This window comes from Oxyura jamaicensis, chromosome 17 (assembly GCF_011077185.1).
Source record: "Oxyura jamaicensis isolate SHBP4307 breed ruddy duck chromosome 17, BPBGC_Ojam_1.0, whole genome shotgun sequence".
Lineage (NCBI taxonomy): Eukaryota > Metazoa > Chordata > Aves > Anseriformes > Anatidae > Oxyura > Oxyura jamaicensis.
The window spans coordinates 5,746,621-5,768,154 of NC_048909.1; the positions used below are offsets into that span (position 1 = coordinate 5,746,621).

At 41.9% G+C, this 21,534-nt stretch overlaps 1 protein-coding gene across 1 annotated transcript; it reads left to right on the top strand.

Moving 5' to 3' along the window:
- The first annotated feature begins 928 nt into the window (after positions 1-928).
- On the top strand, positions 929-20,926 carry PKN3 (protein kinase N3). The gene is made up of 22 exons (XM_035341653.1): positions 929-1,224; positions 4,608-4,890; positions 5,419-5,573; positions 7,466-7,595; positions 7,699-7,850; positions 8,212-8,407; positions 8,850-9,041; positions 9,305-9,414; positions 9,910-10,053; positions 10,954-11,029; positions 11,987-12,173; positions 13,026-13,137; positions 13,882-13,955; positions 15,475-15,541; positions 16,135-16,226; positions 16,557-16,733; positions 16,821-16,883; positions 17,471-17,547; positions 18,086-18,228; positions 18,492-18,599; positions 19,165-19,245; positions 20,057-20,926. The coding sequence occupies exons 1-22, from the start codon at positions 1,204-1,206 to the stop codon at positions 20,267-20,269; spliced, it is 2,853 nt and encodes a 950-aa protein (XP_035197544.1). The 5' UTR covers positions 929-1,203; the 3' UTR covers positions 20,270-20,926.
- Positions 20,927-21,534: the final 608 nt, after the last annotated feature.

Here is a 21,534-nt window from a genome sequence, read left to right on the forward strand (position 1 = left end):
TTATTCACTTGCAGACCATTTACAAAATGCTTATGTTAGAAAATCTGCTCTAATTAAATAAAAGGAAAACATTTCTGTTTATTAGCATCCTTCTAACTTTGAATGTGGGAATACTGTCAGCTCTGGATCCCTTCTGACTTCAGGTTGTGTACTGTTTCAGGACAGAAAATGTGCATTCGTTCAATAATAATATTAAGCTAAACTGCTGAGGAGGGATCTTAGAAGAGGAGGTCTCTACCACCTGAAAGCAGAAAGCTTCTTTTTCACTTGTTATAAACATAGGGCCTATGACACACTGCGTGTCACAACACCAAAGCAGTATAGCAGCATGGTGGGCTTTTACCGGTAAGAGCTGGGGGATTAGTGAGAGCCTTGTCAATGCATTTAGGTTATTTTTGACTCAAATATTCAGCTGAAACAGCAGGATCTTGATCCTGCTCCACAGAGGGGCAGTTCTGCAGAGGGAAAGTTAGTCACAGACCAGTGCTGGAGACAGTCGTCCTCCCCTTTCCAAGGCAGCACCCTGTGTAAGGGAGGGCTGCAGTTTGCCTGTCCCCTTCACACCAAAGCCGGTTACAAGCCGCTGGGCAGAACCGGGGCTGGAAACCACCTCGGTGATCCCACCACAGCAAACCGGGCCCGGGCTGGGGCACGCCGCGGGGGTCTCCCCTCACAGCACGCGGCTTGGAGGAGATGTCAGGCACCGAGCTAAGGAGCCCGGTCACCGTTGGTGTCCCCGTTCCGCCACTTTAGCACAAAGCCGAGTTTTGTGCCTGCGCAGGACACCGATCCCCTCCAGCCTCTCCTCGCCGCGGCGGGAAGCGGGCGGTACCTCGGGCTCCTCAGGGTCCGGCCTGTGGCGCCGCTCTGCTGCCGGCCGCTCCGCGGGACGCCGCCGCCAGTTCTCCCCCCCTTCAGGGCGAACGAAGACGGCCGGGACGAGCTCCCGACAAGGCTGGGAGCCGTGACCGGCCGGGGACCACCGCGGGCGGCGTGTGGGGACGGGAGGCTCCGGGTTCCCCGCTCCCCGTTCCCTGAGGGCCGCCCGCCGGGAACTCTCCCGGGCTGGCCCGGACCCCGCGAGAGGGCGCTGGCGGCGCCGCTTCCCGGGAAGGCTGAAGTTTGAAAAAAAAAAAAAAAAAAAAAAAAAAAAAAAAAAGAAAGAAAGAAAAGTGCCCGTTGCTGGCGGTGCCTCACGGAGCAATGGCGGCGGGGACCCCGCAGGTGAGCGCCGCGGAGGGGCGGCTTGGGGGGGAGCCGGCGTGGCCAGGCTCGCTCCTCCTCCGGGGCGCTCGCCCCGTGGGGTTGGGGGTCCCCCTGGGGGTCCCCCCTTTGCTTTTTGGGGGTCTTCTCCGTCCCCCCGGCGGGAAACCCCGGCTCCGTGCTCCGCCGGGAGCCCCTTGTCCGCTGGGCAGGGCGGGGGGGCAGTAGGGGCTTGCCGTCGTCGCGCCCCACCCCGGGGATGGTGAGAGCCCCTAAAAATGTCCCTCAGGACATTTGTCCCTAAAAATGGTCGCCTGAGGAAAACGGGGTTCAGGTACAGGCGGTACCTGATAAGGAAAGCGGGGCCGCTCTTGGAGGTGAAGGGGTGTGTGTGAGGAGAGCGCAGAGAGGCTCCCCGCTGGGTAGAGCATTAATTTCTGGGACCAACTCCTTGCAACAGGGGAGATGCTCGCCTGCCTGAGGTATTTCAAACCTAATCTGGGTGAGAAGCGATGGCAAGACCTGCACAAAGCTCTCAGTGCCATTGCTGCAGGCCCGATGAGGGGCCCCCCATCTTGCTGCCCGCCTGGGCTCTTCGCTTAGGAAACCTTGCCTGCCTCAGGGTTGGAAAGGGGACCGGCTGCAGGCAGGATTCCAGCTGCCTTTTTCTAAACCTAGCAGTGGCCTTGTCTCATAAAAAGTGAATGTAGTTAACGTGGGGCCTCGCCACTGCAGGACAAAGTTGCAGTGAAAAGGGGGATTTAAAACATCCCAGTGACCGCGTGTGGGCTGCAGCGGGGATGCCCTCATCACTGCTAGCTCATTAAATCAAACCGTAAATCAGTTTTTGTGTCACCAGTGCAGCTCTAAAGGCTGGCTCACCCTGGGCTTTGTGCAGGTGAAGCTCGTTGCCAGGCTGGGTGTAGCAGCCCCAGGGATGGGATCTTTCTGGGCTGCAATCTGGAGGACCGAGTGCAACTTTGATTGTGCTGCAAACTTTGCTCGTTAGGAAGCAATCTAGATACTTCATTAAGGCGTAAGACTAGCTGAAGTCCTGGGTGAGTTCTGGCAGCCCTGCTAAAAGTACCAAAAGCAAGTTAATTTAAGCTAGCTTGGGTATTTCTGTGCGTGCTGTAAATGTGTTTCTGGATTGTGCTGGAGACATACCCTGAAGGGCTGCGACCTTCCCTGGGAACCCAAGAGCAGCTGCAGCCTGGGCCAGGGGGGTATCCTGACAACCCCCCGACATTCCTGACTCAGAATGCAAAATGCATCAACCCGAATGCAAATTTGGATTTCTCGTACTCCTCAGTAACAGAATATTTTGTGTTCCTGGTGCAAACAATGCCTTTGTTATGGCACTCCCTGATCTATAGAGGGGAAGAAGGATCCGGTAAAACAGACCATGTTTATATTCTAAATATATTTAGAAAATGAGCATGGTGCATTAACTGGTATTCAGGCTCACTTTTGGCAAGAGTGATGTGGAGGAAGATCGACCTGACAATCGCCCAGACTGTACCTGTTCTCTGAATCGATATCCAGGTCTCTGCATGCAGTGCCATTTGTCAGCATTAATCTCACACCAGCGATCCATTCATTCAATTGCTCTGGGCAGATGGAGTGGGTGGATTGCTTACCTCTGTTTGCATAGTTTGGATATAAAATAAATCTGCATGCTTTTTCTGATTATTAAATGAAACTTATACCCAACAAACTCCTTTTAGTCGCTCGTTACAGAATGGATAAAGAGCTTTCCGATTTTCCGACTTAGAGCTGGTAGAGGTTGCCTGTGACTCAGGAACTCCATGATTCAAGTTCTTCCTCACAAAACCTTGGATGTTTTTCAAAGCTCTGGCTTAGTTCCTGGCTTTACTAATTGGGCGAGAACTTCCTGGAATCAGAATGTTAATCTGAACCTTTTTGTTTTGTTACCAATCTGAACAATTCCTATTTTGGCTATCGTGCATCTCTTGCAGACCCAACTTGGTTTTAGGCCAACTTTAAATAGTTTTTTTTTTTTTTTTTTTTTTTTTTCCTTTTTCTTTTTTAATTATTTTGCTGTTAGGCTGAAGTCATAGTGAAAACTGATCAAGGATGTTTGTTTCGGTCTTCGAGGTGCACAAGAAAATATACAAATAGTGTGATTGAATAATTGTGTATTTGTGTGCGAGTGGCATAGGGTTTGGTTGTATATCACACTCTTAAAGTGCATTAATGTACACGAATAATACAAAACCAGTGTGGTTTATTTTTGGAAATGTGGTCAACCAGTTAAAGAATGTGAAAGCGAGTCGGGATTCCAGTTCTGTCTTTAGTCGCTGACGTGCTGTGTGATCCCAAGCTGGTTAGTGCAGCGGAGTTTGGCTGCGCAGCTATGTCTTTTAAATTTAAGTGGGGAATATGATGAGTCGTTAATGCTAGCTTATTAATATGTTAATTGCTCTTAATGCCATAAAGCCACTTCTCCTGTTGAAGAGAAAAGCATAACTTCCTGTTTGGATCTGTTTCCCGAGGTGTTAGGCAGCATCCTTGAGGATAAAGTTTTCCCAGCTCCTGTTTTGAGTTCAGTGCTTATATGGTCGGTGAGAAATGCAGGTGCTGCTACTGCCTGTACTGTTTGCGTTCAGAGTCTGTAAACAGAGCACTGCTGTCCAGAGCTGTTGATGAGGTATAGCTAACCAGAACAAGGAGCATTGAAATTTGTATGAAACAAAACCCTGAGCAAACCTGAATGCTGCTGCTAATGCAACTCAGAATAATCAACATTTTAATGTGGTCTTACTGCCTGTAAACCACAGGTAGAGCAGAGCTTGAGACAACAGGCTGGTTACCTTTTCAGAAACAGCTGCCAGTTAAGCTTATTTTTTTGCTTGTTCATTTGTAGAAACTGCTGCAAGGGTTACATTTTTCTTTGGGGTAACAGCTCAGAGTTAATACGTGGTCGTGACATTCCTAAAAGATCTTTAACAGGTTGTTTGTAATGTGTCTTTGGACAGTCAAGTCAACATCAAGGCATATGCAGATAAAAATCTGTATCTACTACATCGTACTAGTAAAAGTTGATCAAGGCAAGGGCAAATACTGGCTGGGCTTTGATACTGGAAGAACAAATATTTGTGTAGCCATTAAATATCAAGAAGAAAAGTAAGATTTTGTCTCCACTATGGTTTAAAACTAAATTATGTCATAGTAAGATCAAAGTTGCCTTCTGTCCTCTGGAATTTAAATCTAGGTGTGGTCATCTTGAAATCTTTGTGAAACGGTTGGCTTTGGAATTTGTGTGAACCGTTTGCTGAATGAAATAAAGGGGTAGAATCTTACAAGGGTATTATTATATCATAAAAAAGGGGTTGAACTCTGTTATCTCTGAAATCCCCTTTCTCAATGCCGCTTGATTGCAGGGCAGCTGTCTCTTGCAGCTAGGCAATGGTGTAAACCTAATGGATCCAAGCTTCCAGCAAAAACTGGAGGGTGAGAAGGAGCTACTTCGCCGTGCTATACAAAAAGAACTGAAGATTAAAGAGGGAGCAGAGAACCTGCGTAAAGCGACAACAGACAGAAAGAATCTTGTTCATATAGAGCATGTGCTGAAATCTTCTAATCGGAAATTAGAGCAGCTTCATTGGGAACTTCAGGAGCTTAATGCAAGGATTGTCATAACAGACAAAGAGGAGAGTAAGACAGGTATGCCATGAGTCACGATTGACAGGAAAATCTTGCAGCGCTTCAGTGCTAGTTTCATTATGTTTTCTGTTGAGGGCTTGCAAGCAGTGGGAATGTTACCTGTTGGTATTCAGCTGATGAAATAATCTGTGCAGTGAAATGTTGGGCATGGGGCAATTAAGGTGAAAGGAGGCAAATGAGAGATCAGCGTGGGGAGAAGACCATCTGAGAATGCTGTGCCTGGACAGTGTTCAGGAGCTGGCTGTAGATGGAATGAAGAGATTTGAATAGAGTTTCTGGGCAGTTGAATATCCAAGTACCTTATGGGATGAACTAGCATAAAATTAGAAGAATGCTTGTTAGGAGTAGTTCACTGATAAGTTAAGAAATACTTATGAACTTGAGCTTCATTTGAAACAGTGTTTTGCAGTCAGTTTTGTAGACAAGACCTTGTTATATGTTGTTTTGTGGCCTAACCTTTTTTAGAATCACCCAGTGAAATAACGCAAGAAAAGATGATTAATGGTACTGATGATATTTTATGTACAGATGGATCTTTATCTCCAGACCCTTGTCTCTGGGAAAGAAACCCAAACCCCATGGCAAGGAAGGTTGAAGCTCTGAAAAAGCAACTGCATGTTGAAATGAAAGTCAAGCAAGGAGCTGAGAATATGATCCAAATGTATTCAAGTGCAACATCCAAGGTAAGCAGGAATAAACCATTTGGGAACATGGATTCCTGGAACAAAATCTGTATTTGAAGTCAATACACAAACTCTCTCTGCTAGGTAGTATGTGGAAGAAGTTAATTTGAAAAGCTTGCTTGACTGAATCCTAGCTCTGCATTTTTGTCCTCAGCACGACAGCTTGTCATGATGCTGCACAGGACAACTAATCATACGATAGTAACATGTTGTAGTGAGTCTAATAATGTGCAGGTTTTAGGAATTAAGCAAGAATTGAAAAGGAATTGGATGGACTGTGTTTCATTTGTCAAGAGATTAAGTTCATCTGTAATTACTGGATGGTAGGACAAGGCTTTTCTGGAAGGGCAGTTTATTCTGCTTTGGCCCATGATGTAGTTGCCTGTGCTGTTTTGTTAATCATCTGGTGATGATCACTGTTAGAGGGGAGTTACTACAGCAGCCAGGCTGGCATAGTCTGGCAGTTTCGATCCTTTTGGCAGTTCCTACCTGGGGAACGCTGATTGTGCTTCTGCTCTTCTGTCAGGGAGTGTAGTGGCACAACAAGGAGTAATGGGAGGAGACAAGGAGTAATGGTACTAAACCAAAAAAGGTAGATTTAGATTAGGTATTAGGAAGAAATCTTTTACTATGAGAGTGGTGAAGCACTAGAATAAGTCGCCCAGAGAAGATGTGGGTGTCCAGTCCCTGGAAGTGGTAAAGGCCAGGCTGGATGGGGCTTTGAGCAACCTGGTCTCATGGGAGGTGTTCCTGCCCATGGCAGGGGGTTTGGAACACGATGATCTGTAAGGTCCCTTCCAAACCATTTTATGATTCTTGAATGTTGCTTAGTGATACTGATGATGGAGTTGTGAATCATATTGTTTTACCTTAGCCACCTAAACCCTTCTGCAACCTCAAGGGAAAGTGCTAGCTACGTAGAGAGTAGCTTGTGTTATCATTGATGAAGAAATGAATAGGTCTTTGGAAGAAGCTGCTACTTCCTACCCACTACAGGCTCTGTCTGCCTCCTTTGGTCTAGATGCTTAACTTGGCTGGCTGAATGCCAGTGTAGAGGTGTTAATACATCTAAATACATCTAACCCCAATGTTCACAGTGACTCTAATTTAGAGGCAGATCTGAGTTGGAGAAAAATATCTCACAGGAAGTAGCATGATAGAAGTACTATCTCTAGAAAATCTTCTCCAAGCTTGGGAAGGTAGTGAGGGCAGTATAAGAGGTACGTTCAATCAGTGACTTGAGAAAATAAAGTTAAAAAAGCATTAGTATTGTTCACTGAGTTGGTGTAATGTTTTGATACCACTAGTTAGTTTAGAATGAAGTACAGCATGTGATATCTCTTTATGTGAGATAAATTTTCAGAGCTTCACTGGTTTCATATTCATCTCACTTACTGAGTTTGGCATAATGATATTTAAAATTCAAAGGATAATTAAAAAAAATCCAAGCTTATTATGAAGCTTAATTCAGTAAGACCAGCACTGTAGAGGGTTGCACTATTTTGATTTATTCAAAACCTTTGCTCACAAAATACTGTAAGCACAGCTTATCAGTCAACCGCAAGTTTCAGTGACTGCAAGGTTTGGTATTAACTGGCATACCTACAAGGCAGAGACCCTGTTTTGTAGTAACTCGTCTTCTTTTTATCCCTTGATGTCACAGTCCATCAAAGACTCCTTGACCTGTCCTTTCCCTCTAAAAATGGAGATAATGATCTCGAAGTCTTTGATCCTCAGCAGTGTTTCCTTTACATAATTGCTTATGTAAGCTATTTCAGGATCATTTATGACCCTTCTTGCAGGTGCCATCTCACCCTCTAAGCTGAACACATCACCATTATCCATTTTTAATGAGCATGGTCCTTTCTCTGCACATGCTTTCTCTTTGTCAGGAGCGTAAATTGCTGGCTACAGCTCAGCAGATGCTTCAAGACAGTAAGACAAAGATTGAAATAATCCGCATGCAAATCGTGAAGGTATCTCAGTCCGCAGGAGGGATGGAAGATGCAGTGGATCCAGCAGGTAGGGTGTTTTAAGTATACGGCCCATAAGTATAAGGCCAAAGCCCCAAGATCCAGAATAGTCAGTTTTCATCCTTGCTCTATTTTATCTCCAAAATGGCCAGTGAGGCTGGGGACCACCATCAGTGCTCTGGAGCTGCGCATTGAGGAGCTGAGACATCATCTGCGCATTGAAGCAGCTGTAGCCGAGGGGGCAAAAAATGTGCTGAAGATCCTAGGAGGGAGTCGGGTACAGGATCGCAAGTTTTTAGCTGAGGTAAGCACTTGTTCATGCGTCAACATTAGTGATTTATCACGAGTGAGCAGAAATAACCAGAGTTTATGAATTTGGGAAACTCCTGACTGTCTGTGAGGACAGACTGTTTGGGGTCACTTTTCATTCTAGGAATAATGTTCCTTGCTTTGGTGAAATTCCTTAGGAATGTTGGAAGTGACACTGTTGGGGTGGTCAGGATGTATAGGAAAATATTCCTTCTCATCCCTTTGTTAGTAAAATGTCATCAGGTCTGTCTTTGAGACAGTCTCTGATAGTTCATAAAGGAATAATAATAGTACCTGGACTGGGGCTGTTAAAAGGGAAACTTCCGCCTGCTTTCTGTTCTACTTTGCATTGCTAGGCTCAGGGTCGTTTGCAAGAATCCTCTCAGAAGATTGATCTGCTGCGCTTGTCCTTGGAACATCAGCTTAGTGAACTTTCTCCTGATCACCCAAAACGAGCACTGATCAAGCAGGAACTAGTAAATACTTCTTCCCTGGGAGCTCAGCATGGCATTATCCAACCTACTTCAGTCATCAAACCTACCGCCCTTACAGGTACATAAATCCCGCATGGCATGCTTTTGTGGGGAGGATTTAGGAAAAAAATGTGTTGCATTTCTTCTCATTGTTGTAACACCTTTTGTTTTATGAACATTTGATTTTCTATGAACTGTAGTTACTTCTTCTAGGCCCGTAAAAGCTTCTTCCTGATCATATGGATTTGTAGTCTATTAAAATCTATTAAATCTATTTAAACTATTAAATAGGTTGTTGGACTTGATCTTTTTAGGTCCTTTCCAACTGAACTATTCTGTGCTATTCTATACTATTCTAACCTGGGGCAAATTTAAGCTATTAACCAAGGATTCACAAATCTGAGAAATTCTTGGACCCCTGTGAGGACAGGTTGACTAGAATCACTTCTGTCTTTAATGGAATAATGTTTTTTTTTACCCTCCTTTTTTTACCCTTTTTTACCCCTGAATTTATCTCTCAGGAACATTGGAAGTGAGACTGATGGGGTGTCAAGATCTATTGGAAAATGTTCCAGGACGTTCCCGAATGGCTGGTTCTTCTCCTGTCTCTGGCAGTCCAAGTGATTTGAAGTCCCTTTCCCGAGCAAGAGTTGGCCTGGGCATCCATGGCCGTAGTGTTGCTGGAAAGTATCTGCGGAATGAAGACCTATGTAGTGAGTATAGGGTTCCTCGTTTTGTAAGTGGCACTGGGAGCATGGGGGAATCTCATCTGGGTACAACATTAGTCTGATACGAGTTTAATTATGAGAAACCTGGTTTCTGCAAAAATTAGAGAACAAAAAAAAATTATACCTATTCCTTATAGTTATCTCATGGAAATTATATTTGATGGGGATATTCACCTTCAGCATGAGAGATTGTCTTTAGTTTTATAGCAATATAAAAGATTATAATCCATGTTTTCTCCTTTGTCCAGATGAAGTCCTTGCTGTGCTCAAAGTGGACAATAAAGTGGTTGGCCAAACAAACTGGGGACCAGTTAATAACCAGGCGTGGGACCAGAGCTTTGTCATTGAGTTGGATCGGGTAAGGCTGCCTTAGATTTCTTGAGTTGTATTTGTTTTTCCATTTCACCTTACCTGATTTGCTCATTTAGCTGCAATTCCATTTAATTCAACTCTGTATTGGCACTGTCCTCATGTCCTTTTATGTACCAGTTATCTCAGTCTTCCCCCCAGGGCAGTGCATCTCTGGCAGAGATTCAGCCTGAACAGCATCTGTTGTCTTTTTCTCAGTATCTGAGCAGTTTTATTTCATCTTACCACCAAAGTGACTTTAATAAACATTTCTAAAATGGAGAGTGAGGACAGCCATCTCCAAAAGGGTCTATAGCTGGGAAGATCTTAAAACATCAGAGGTAGCGGGGAGACAAAAGGATGAAAGAAGTTTCTTATGCATACTGTCTAGTTAACTGAATTTTACAGCAGCATATGTGTGTGGCGTGTCCAGAGTGTGAGGCAGTATGTAACTCTTCTGATTTTTTTCTCTCCTCCTCTCACCCCGCCCCCCCATCCTGCCCAGTCTCGTGAGCTAGAAATCGCAATCTATTGGAGAGACTGGAGAGAACTATGTGCAGTGAAGTTTTTACGTTTGGATGATTTCCTTGATAACGAACGCCATGGGATGTGCCTCTTGCTTGAACCCCAAGGAATGCTTTTTGCAGAGGTATAAATGTCAGCTTTGTTTTTTTTTTCAGAGAACTCTATCTGTGTAGGGTGCCAGCCCTGAAAGCAGTTGTTCAACTCAGTATACAAGGAATAGAAGGAGAAAAAATCTAGAAGGGTAGAGTGACTCCTTTCGCATCAATATCACAAAACAATAAGGAGCAATGTGATATAATAAGATATACACGTGCCATAGCCTCGAGTGACTTTCAGCTACTCCTCTGTAATTATGTGTGTGTACTGTGAAATCTGTTTTTTTTATTTGCTTTCATTATGAGTCATTGGTGACACTTTAATTAAACATAGGGCTTAATGGTCAGGTTTGAATTACACAGACTGTAGAATCACAGATCCAAATTCCCTCTGGGTATACTTATTTTATCATCTTTCTGAGGCCAGTAATAAAGAATTTGAAGTACCATCAATGAAGAGATCATCCAGATAATCCCTTAAAAGCCGCAGTACTTTCTCCTTTGTGTTGTGATGAAAGATCCTGTGGGCTAACTTTCCAACAGTAGGATCTTTACCTTATACCAAAATTTGTCCCGTCTTTTTTTTTTTTTCTATTTTTCCCACCCTACAAATGGCTGTATTATAAAGCAGTTTTTTCATGTGGCTTTATGAATGAGATGCATTTTGTTTGCGATATGAATTGGTCTTAATTTGGGGGGTGGTTCTGCACTTCAGGTGGCAGAAGATTCCAACATCTAAAAGCATAGTTGAAATAACGGATGTTTAGAGGGTGAAGCTAGAATAACATGGTCTGGAATCTGTCTGTGGGAGTGACTCCTAACTTACCAACAAAATATGAATGGAGAGTTTGATGAGAGAGCACATGTGCAAGTTTGTGTTCACAGTGTAAATGAAGCATCTTGACAAATCCCCTTTGTTTCTCTGACAGGTGATGTTCTGTAATCCTGTCATTGAGAGAAAGCCAAAACTGCAGCGACAGAAACGTATTTTCCCCAAACAGAAAGGTAAGCTGCTAGAGAGCTGACTGCTTTCTATCTAGGGTGTGTGGGTGAGGGCAGGGGTTTGCACAAACAGTCACGCATGCTCTCCTATCTCATTAAATTTGTGAGACACGTTACAATGCTTGCTAATTATTGTCTGTGTTTTGCATATGCTTTATTAGAATGTGAAAGTTTGATTGCAAAAAGTGCAGCCAGCCTGGCTGCAGCGTGATGTGTGATGTTGTGATCTTGTTGTAGTGTTTCTGTTCACAGTTACCACTGTTAGGAAGATATAATTACTATCTATTTAACAGATTTCTTAGCAAGATCTCAGACTCAGGCTGTACTAATTTATCCAGCAATGTCATTACTGATGAAAGAACAGGTATTGGAAGAAAAACTCTGAATTATAGAAGACTGTACAGGCTACTGATTGTCTGTCAAGCTACAGTTGGCATCTCAGTTTAGGGACTGGAATGACTTGCATACTTTTTTTTGCCTGCAATTTTTTTTCCTGTGAAGCCAAATAAGGTAAGATTTTACATACAGAGGCCTGTTGTCAGTGAAAATATATTAGATTTTATGTTTGTGTTCATTAGAAGGTGGTAAAATAATGGAAAAATGCCAAATGCTTTACTCTTTCAAAGATATTTTCAGAAGCTTTCTGTTAACAGGCTGAATGATTAAAATGCAGTGTAGGAATAGAAGAAAATCTGGCTTAAAGTAAGATCAGTTTTCAATATCCTATGCAGCTTTTACTTGGGGATTGTTATGATAGTATATGGATCTAAACTTAGGTGTAATAGATCTTTTTCATCATCGTTAAACTTTATTCCCTGAAAGAAAGCCCATTCTCTGTAGGGGGGACTACCTTTTTTGAGTAAGCCCACAGGTGTTTGGGTAAAACGGTAGTTTAACAATCCATGGGATTGTAATTCATGCATTGTAATCTCACTGGTGTTTTGACTATGACTCCTCCAGGGAAAGAATTTCTCCGAGCTCCTCAAATGAACATGAATGTTGCTGCGTGGGGTCGCCTGATGATGAGCTTCCTCCCTCCATGTAGTTCAATGAGCACTCTGAGTCCCCCACTTCACGATCCCATTCATACAGACTTCTCTCCAGTTCCCACACAAAATCACACTGACTCCATAACCAAGCTGAGTAGGTAAGTTGTGTTCTGAGTATTGCTGGATAATAGTCTGGAGTAAGCATAAAATACACCTTAAAATTCTGTAGCATCTTACTAAGGTGGAGGAAGATATTGATAAGAAAATTATATCTGTGGAACTTAATTCAGGATTTTAAGAAAAGCCAACGCTGCCAGAAAACAGTGTGGTTTTGGTGGGTTGTTCAATACCCTGTGGTTACCTCTGATTTATTGTTAGCAGCTGGACCAATTTTCAGAATTGCTGTCCTAACAAGCGGTGTGTTCCAGAGCCAGGGGATCTTCAGTAGCTTTCTTTTCCTCTGCAGCAAGAACTGTGGGCAGAAAAGTGGTCATAAGTAAACACCATAATGCAGAAAAAAAATGAAGCAGATTTTCAAATGTTATTTTATATACACAAAAAGATGTACTGGTTCTGCACTGTAAGGAAAAGAATATTCCACTCATTAAATATCTTCACCGGTATAGTAACTGAACTCTGTGCAAAGTCACAGTGCAATTGTTTGGTAAAAATGTACTCTTCTTTCATGAGGTTACATATACCCCAACCACTAGCATAATATAACACTCAGAAGTTATATAATTAGGCTTTTAAATATTCTGTAGAAAAGAAAAAAATCTAAATAGTTTTCTAAAGTTGTTGGAATTAGTTGCTAGAGAATTGGTCATTCTCTAGAAGAAACTATTCCCACTGATTCACAAGACCTAGAAAAGAAAAAAAAGAAAGTCAACTGTTAGTCAAAGGTTGGTTTAAATTCTTGATCATAGTCACTTATTTCTTACTTCTATTTGTGTCTGTGTATAGTGTTCTGCTCTAAGACATTCTCCTTCGATTGTATCTTACCAATGCAGTGACTTTCCTGTGGCTAAGCTTACCTATGATGATGAAGCACCACCCAAGCCTCCACGCCTTTTTCTGATGGCCAACTCCAAAGAATCAACACCATCTCCTGCAGATTCTCCGGTAATGGTTACTGGAGAAATTAGCTGTACTTCAGGCAGGTGCCTCCTCGTTAGCTGGCTGGTCTCCAAGGATTCAGAGTCCAGTAAGCTGTTTTGGCAAGGAGTCTTTATGAAAGTGTTGCAGCTCTTTTTTAATTATAGGTTGCTTTTCTTGGAGAAACAGAGTGGGAGGTAGGTCAGCATTGGGAGTTCAGGACGGGAGTACAAAACAGATGACTCAACAGAAAAAGTAGGGACAAAGGGTCAGCAGGCTTTTAGGACCAGATAAAGTTGTTTGTGATTAAAGAAAATGGGCAAAACTACGAAGAGCTCTCATTTTCTGAGGGAAAGGAGCAGGATGATTGTTCTGAGTGACATGGTGGCTAACAACTTGTGTTCTACCACATCCAACCCTTTTTGGTTGGTTTTGGCAATAGAGGAGACTCTGTTCTCTGATCACTGTGGTTCTTTTGGGAACATGAAATGAAACGCCTTTTTCCTAGAGATTTTTTTTTTTCCCTAAACTTTTTAAAGCCTTTATTTTTAAAGGAGTTCATCCTATCCAAGAAAAATTTTACAAGGGAAATGTTTTTTGTGGCCACAAACAACTTGTTTTCATGCTGCTTCCCTCTAAGCAGAGGTGATGACCAACTGCAAGCGCATGGCATGGTGGATCATTACACTGGAGGAAATGTGGATGTGGGTGCTCACATCTGATTTGTTGATTCCGGAGGATAACGCACTGCAATTTTCTCTCTGTTCCTAGTGTCTGAAAAGGCTGCATGTTGAGAAGTCTTGCAGCTCTGCTTTAACAGAATTTCCAATCCAGGCATCTCCAAGGTAACTGTGGACAGCACGGGCTGTCTTGGGTCACAGATTAAAGAAGAACTGGGCTGAAATATTTGAGCACACAGGCCAAAATTCTGCTTCAGATATTCTTTGGTTTCTCAGGAGCAGATTCTTAGTGCCAAGTGTGGACAATACTCTGAAAAAACTGCTATGAACTTTACATGTCCAAACATCTGCTATGCCTTACCTGCTCATTAAACCCCAGTGATAGACAGTGTGATAGCTGACTTCAATACAAGTTAAAGTCACTTAACTGTCTTCCAGTGCTTCCTTGTGTCTGAAATTTTCTGATGAAGTGCATTCTAAGTAGAATTGTAAGAGAGAGATTTCAGAAACACTCTTGGCACCCCTCACACTCTTCTGTTTTTATCAATATGCAAGGTATTGTGCCTTTCATTACATAGGGAGGCGCAAAACCTATATACAAATACTTATATACAACATATAGTCTGTGGCAGTCTCATATACAACTTGCATATACAAAAGGTACACAGTAAGAAATATACCAAAAACAAGGCAAGTAGAAAAAAATACTATTGTTGAACAAATACTGTCTGCAAAAGCACAAATAAAATCTGTCTAAGCTGATCTCTCAGATCAGATCTTAGAATATTTTCATAACTTCAGCATCACTTTCAAGTGGTTCCATCTTCAAAATTCTAGAGTCAGAATGCAGTCAGATGCTCCCTACCTCCTCCTCTCTGAGAAAGCTGAGGAGGGAGTTGAGTGCTTCATGGGTGCCTACTGAGCCCTTCATTTCACTCACTGGTGGAGTATAGAGCATCTGCTGCCTTTTCTGCTGCCTTTGAAAGGTGATCCTGGACTAAGCCTTTAGGGGAGGGGGTGTTTTTGTTTGTTTGTTTATTTTTTTAAAATTCTTTCCAAACATTTATTCAGTCTGAGTTTCCTTGGTAACACCTTGTAACGGATATAATGTTCTATAGAATCTCTATATTTGGTTATGTGTTTTTTTTTTTTTCTTTTTCCAGCAACATCTTATCTTATGTCTGTTGTCTCTCCTTGTTTCGTTTCCAATTCCTGTTTGAGAATTTCTGTTCTTATTATGCCGTTGTCGTACTGACACGTGATATATATGTTCATGTCTGATTATCACAATTGCTGTTGAGCCTGCTGAAAGGAGCGTAGGCAAAATTGAATTTTACTCTCCCAAGAATGGGGATGCAGGAAACTAGTCCTGTTACAGGAAGCAAGCCTTGGAGAGACAGAATTGTTGCTCCTGTTGCCAGTACAGATGGAAGGCAGAGAGTACTAGCGCTGGGAGCAGTTTCCTCGCCTTATAGTTAGTTGCCTGCTCCTTTCTTCAGTGGCAGAACAGCAGCAGCAGGCCTAATTTTCAGGATTTGATCCTAGGCAAGCAGTGGCTGATACAGCTGTTCACTTTCCCTTTTGCTGTACAGAGCTTCTTCCCCTAGCACAAATACACACTCCTTTTTTATCTTTCTGCATCTTTTGGGTATTGTCTCAGCAATTCTTCTTTGTTTCTCTGCAGAAAAAGGGCGGTTCAGCTTGAAGATTTTCACTGCATCGCCATGCTGGGACGTGGACACTTTGGGAAGGTTAGTGTAGAAGTGCTTGCTCTGTGGAGGGCAGTAGGAATGTGATTGTGAAGATGGGCCTCTGCTTTGAAATCTGAATGGAAATTTTGCAGTACAGAAGATATCTGTTGCACTGCAGATATACAAAACAAACCCAACCCAAATGCACAAACAGCTGGTACTCCTGTTAGCAGCCAAAGCTCCTGAAGATTTGTGGCTTCAAAGCCTGGAGGAAGCCCTCCATGGAGTGCCAAATCATTTCACAGAGCACATCGTTACCATTCTTCTCATTATCACTGTGATCACTAGTGGAACAGCTTCATTCCCATAAAGTGTGTGCATAGTTGCTTGCTGTTAGAGCACTGATTTGTTTTTAAAGCACTGGACCGGTTGTGATAGTACTACTTCTAAGAACATAACTTACAGTGACATCATTCTGGACTGTTGCAGCACAAAGAGTAGGAAAAAGTGCTCCATTTTTGGAATTACTTGAGCTTGATTTTGAGAATGACTGTCTGGAGTGGATGGATTTTTTTTTTTTTTTTGTCCGTGGGAGTCAAAGTAATCAAGAAAATAACATTTGTTTGGAGTAAAGCATTTCTCTTGTCTTTCAGGTACTGTTGGCCCAATACAAGGCAACCGGGAAGCTGTATGCTATCAAAGCCTTGAAGAAAAAAGATATTATTAGGAGAGATGAAATTGATAGGTGAGCTTTGTTTAGAGATGGTACTATTGCCAAAGCTATGTTATCACACCTGTAATGAACTCTTGGTACTGTTAAGGTTGGGGTAACTAAAATCAGGAATAAAGAAGCTTAGAACAGCACTGCTTTCTAGCTTCTGGTGCGATGATACACACCTGAAGAACAACCTAAAATTCAAGGTTTGAAAGTATTAAGGGTAAATATTGTATTAGCCTACATTTTTTATTTCTTTAACTTAAGATGTAAAGATTTTCTTTTTCATTCTGTCTTCCTCAAAAGAGGCTTTTCTGCCAAATTTTAACACTGACATTTTAATTCTTTGAATCCTGGCAGCTTGAACTGTGAGAAGAGAATATTTGAGGTGGTCAATTCATCTGATCATCCATTCCTTGTGAACATGTTTGCATGTTTCCAGACACCTCATCATGCTTGTTTTGTGATGGAATATACTCCAGGTGGTGACCTTATGATGCGCATACATGAAGATGTCTTTCCAGAGCATATGGCACGGTGAGTTAGAATTAGTCTAGTTACCAGGCACTGTAGATGCTTAACTTGGTTCTTATATGTTTCCTTATAAATATTTCTCTTTTTTAGGTTTTATACAGCATGTGTAGTCTTGGGGCTCCAATTCTTGCATGAGAAGAAAATTGTTTATAGGTAATGCAGTAAAAGTAAACTATAAGACTGTTCAGTAACTTGAAAGTTTATTTTTCATGTAGCTACGTGTCTGGAGCTAACTGTCTTTCTGGGGTTTCTAATCTTTCTGTCTATTTTCTCTCCTGTTGCTGTCAGCATGTTCATTGTGCTTACAGTAAAGAAAGTAATCTAAGAGCTATTCATCTGACATGTTGTAGGTGATTCATCCTCTGTGACATGTCAATACGTTCTGGGGGCACCTGTAACTCACTTCTTTCTTTTTTTTTCTTGGACAGCTGAATAATTTGTCATGCTGTTGCGGGATGCTCTTTTCCAGAAAAATAAGCCCCACCCAGTTCTAAACTGCTTTGTGAGCCTTTCATTAAGAGGAAAATGTCAATAAATTGAAGAGAATCTTCCAAATAATACATTGTTACTGTTGAAGCCAAATGTAGACTTTATTCAATGTAGCTTTTCATTCTCTTTATAATATCTAGTTTCTGCCTGTTGCAAAAAAGGGTGTTGGCAATCCTCAGACTTCATCCAACATTTTCTCCTTTCAATCTCCCCTCCCTCTCCCTCTTCCCCCTCCCGCCCCTTGCCTGCAGGGACCTGAAATTGGATAATCTGCTTTTAGATGCTGAAGGATTTGTGAAGATTGCAGATTTTGGATTGTGTAAGGAAGGTGAGTGGCTTTGGTGAAGCCAACATTGAATCATCAGAACAAACTTCAGGGTCTGAGCTTTGCTGAGGTGTTCACATATACAAGTACAGAGGTGGGTGTATAAAACCTGCATTCATCTTCACTAAAAAAAAAAAAAAAAAGTCTCATCTGTCTGGCCATGATAAACTTGGAAAAAGTACTTTGCTCTTCGCTATTCAGGAAAGTTGTGAGGGAGTTTACAATGTACTTTGCTCAAAGGAGCCACGATATATGATACTACAAGCTATGTACTAAAGGAAAATGAGCAGTGAAATCTGCAGGAATGTTCCTGGGTTGTGTTGTTTATTTAAGCTTTGTCTGTATATCTCTTATTCAGAATTGTTAGGGACTTGAAGTATCAGTACTTTGTCACTGGCATTTACAAGCATTGATGAGAGCCCTTACACAGTTAACATCATCAAATTATCAGGTGATAATCTATGGCTTTCAGAAGGTGAGACTGCATGTGACCCATTTAGAAGTGTGTGCTGGATTTTACAAAAGTATTCTTGTCCTACAGGAATAGGTTTTGGAGACCGCACAAACACCTTCTGTGGTACTCCTGAATTTCTGGCTCCAGAAGTCCTGACGGACATCTCATACACGCGGGCAGTAGACTGGTGGGGATTGGGTGTTCTCATTTATGAAATGCTTGTTGGTGAGGTAAGACCACCTATCTCTAAGAGAAACTCACCAAGCAGTCTTGGGGAGAGTAGTACCTGATCACCTGAGATTAAGTTTTGGTGAAAGTAGCCAACTATTTATTATTATTTAATAGTATAGTAGTATATATATATTGTTGTTGTTGTTCGTAGTGCTTGCCAAACAGTAATTAATCTGTACAACTCCCTGCTATTCTCATCCCTTTTTATTAGCAAGGAATGGGTGCTGTGTGTGTTAAATAAACAGAAATTTTACAATTGCAGTCACCATTTCCTGGAGATGATGAGGAAGAAGTCTTTGATAGTATTGTCAATGATGAAGTCCGCTATCCACGATTCCTTTCATCTGAGGCACTTTCTATAATCCGTAAGGTAATGGCTCGAGGGGTGTCTGGGGGCCTGAGGAATTTGTATTTACTGTAAGTGGATCCAGAGGGACTCTGTTAGGTGCTGATAGCGTCTGTGTGCGTAATCTGTAGCTGCCTACACAGACTAAGGAAACATTTAAAAATTACGCATACTGTTCCTTTTCTTCTCTTTACATAAATGCTATCCTTTTGTCTAAGGATGACTAAGCAGGCTTCTTCCTGAAGTCTGTTGCTGCTAACTCTGAAAGGAGAAGTGTTGATTCAAGGGCAGGAATGTCAGTCATTCAGTGAAGATGGCTTGAATCGGTTTTTGAATGTGACTCAGTAGTTACAGGTGCACAATTAAGATGAGATGCTACATGCGGTTTATGGTGGGTATCTTACTGATGGTGGCGAGCTGTTTACAAGGAGCTATGCCTGAGCTATTATTAGCAGTTACGACCTTGCTGCAAAGTGAGAATGAGAAGATACTGAGGGGTCAGTCCAGCTCTTTGTTTTTCTCTCGGGAATATTATTTCTGTTCATCTTTCTTTTCCAGTTGTTTAATTTTGAGCTGATCTTTCCTGCAGCTTCTTCGGAAATGTCCAGAACGTAGACTGGGAGCAGGGGAAAGAGATGCAGAAGAGATTAAAATTGAGGCCTTTTTTAAGGTAGGAAATCACTGTATCCCTCCCCTTCATGAAGCTCTTGTATTTGAGACAAGAGTGGTTTGCTTTCTGTTGGCACTGGGGCAAATTTTCATTAGTTACCTGTGAGATCTTAGTGTCAGCTTCTGTTGCACCTCATTGCTCTATTCAGGTACATGTGTTTCAGTTCATGTTGGAAATGACACCCCCAAGTGTGTTTTCTGGGACCTGTAAGTTTTCAGGACAGCTTGTCATTTCTGACTGTGATGTTTCTATCTACAAACAGACCTTCCTTTTGAACCATCAAGAAATAGCCCTTTATATATCAAACTGCAGCAGTATAAGGTGCTGTTTAGTGATGACAGTTACTGCCAGTCAATTTGATGGCACCTGCATTTGCAGAATATACAAGAGCCGAGGAGAAATTGAGGTTAAAGATGTGTTTGCTTTGGGTCAATGGCATATGTCTGTTCTAGGCAAAGGTGTTAGCATTTCTCCTTGCTGTTACCCATCTGCCAGAAGTTACTTACAGCACACAGCTGGCTCTACACTAGAGTAAGCAATGAACTTTGATGTCAGCAGAAATTGTGGGGAAGTCCACAGATAAACCTGGCCACAGCAGAACATTAGTTTTATCTCTCTAAATATAGCTTGAGCTGTAGCTTTGTTCCTTGGTGTTCTAAAGAGCAGCCTTAGGCTGTATAGGATCTCTATACTCACCTGGCCTGCATCAGCTATGCTATTTGCTTTTGCGTGTTTTTTTCCTTCCTCTTACTTTCATGTTTCATAAATAATCTTAATGTCAATCTAGCCTGTTCACTTCCCTCTCTTACAGGAAATTGATTGGGATGCTTTGTACGCCAGGACTCTGAAGCCCCCTTTTGTGCCCACTTTAAGAGATCCAACTGACATTAGCAACTTTGATGAAGAGTTTACATCGCAAAAGCCAGTCGTGACTCCTCCAGAGGAGGTTGCTTTCCTAACCAAGAAGGAGCAGGCTGTCTTCAAGGACTTTGACTTTGTCTCCAAACACCTTTTAGATGTTTGATTCTCATGCTGTAAGAAACTTGAACAAATTGTTACCATCTCAAGAGGGCGTAGAGAGGACTTGGCATGAGCAACAGAAAAGGCAACAGACTTCATAGCACTGGTAGTACTGACGTGCCTTGCAAGCTGAGTTACTCTGCTGTGTTTTTTTCAGCCTCGTTTTCTGGAGGGATACTGGATGTGAATTACCTTTAAGGAGTAGTTCATTTTTGACTGGATGCTGGCATTGATTATGTATGGAAATGTGGAATTTAAGCTGGACTTAATTGAATGAAATCAAGTCACTTCTGCATCCCAGGTTACTCTTTAGATAGAGCCTCAGTAAGTAGCACATCTTTTTAAAGTTGCATAATACCAGGCAGGATGGCCACTTCTCACCTGTTTTCTAGAATAGATATGCAGCATTCCTTCTTTGTAATGATTTTATGCCCATTCCTACTCATAAGTATGTATGCCAGAGAAGGAATGGATTTTAACACAACCAAGATAATGATGATTGAGTTTGGTAATGATCCAAGCGATACATCTTAAGGTAAAAAAATATCTTTATACTTCTTTCAGGATGTGAAATCTTAACTATTGCTTTTAATAATATAAAGAAGCCACAGCTTTGCACATGCTATTTTTTGAAAATAAAGATACTTTACCTTGTAATGAATTTTCAGCTTTTCATCTCCTTGGTGTTAGCTGAATGTTTCAGATCAGAGCTAACCATATTAAGCTCAACAGGCACAATTTTATTTTTCTCTGTAAATGTCATGGTAGTATTTCCTTCCTTCCTTCTCACTGAAGTTGTCTGCATGCATATTGCATGGTGTGATCAACTAATTGCAGTTGTCTTTTTCCGTTTTTTTTTAATCAGTGTGTATATCCAGTATCTTTTGGGGGATAGCTAAATATTGGTAGTGTTAACATTGGAGAATCAGGAAGTTAAGCTGATTTCATTTGCCTAGCAACATATTTTGTAATTACATTTGGTTTGATATATTTTCTTCTCTCAAATTCATAATGTTAGCTTGTTGGGCAAAAAAGGGAAGCGTATGTAGAAGTGCAGCATCCCACTGAAGACAAATGGGGAAACATAGCTATTATTCTTGCAGTTTGTCTAACAGAGATAGACAGAAGTTGAACTAATACAATTGTGCTATTTCTGGGGATAAGGCTGGGGTGCAGCTAATGAGTTGCGCTTACTAAATTAAGGCTGGTCTAAGTGCTTCAGAATTCAGAGAGGCTTAAGATCTTTAGTAAGAGCGTGTGTTTGTGCTA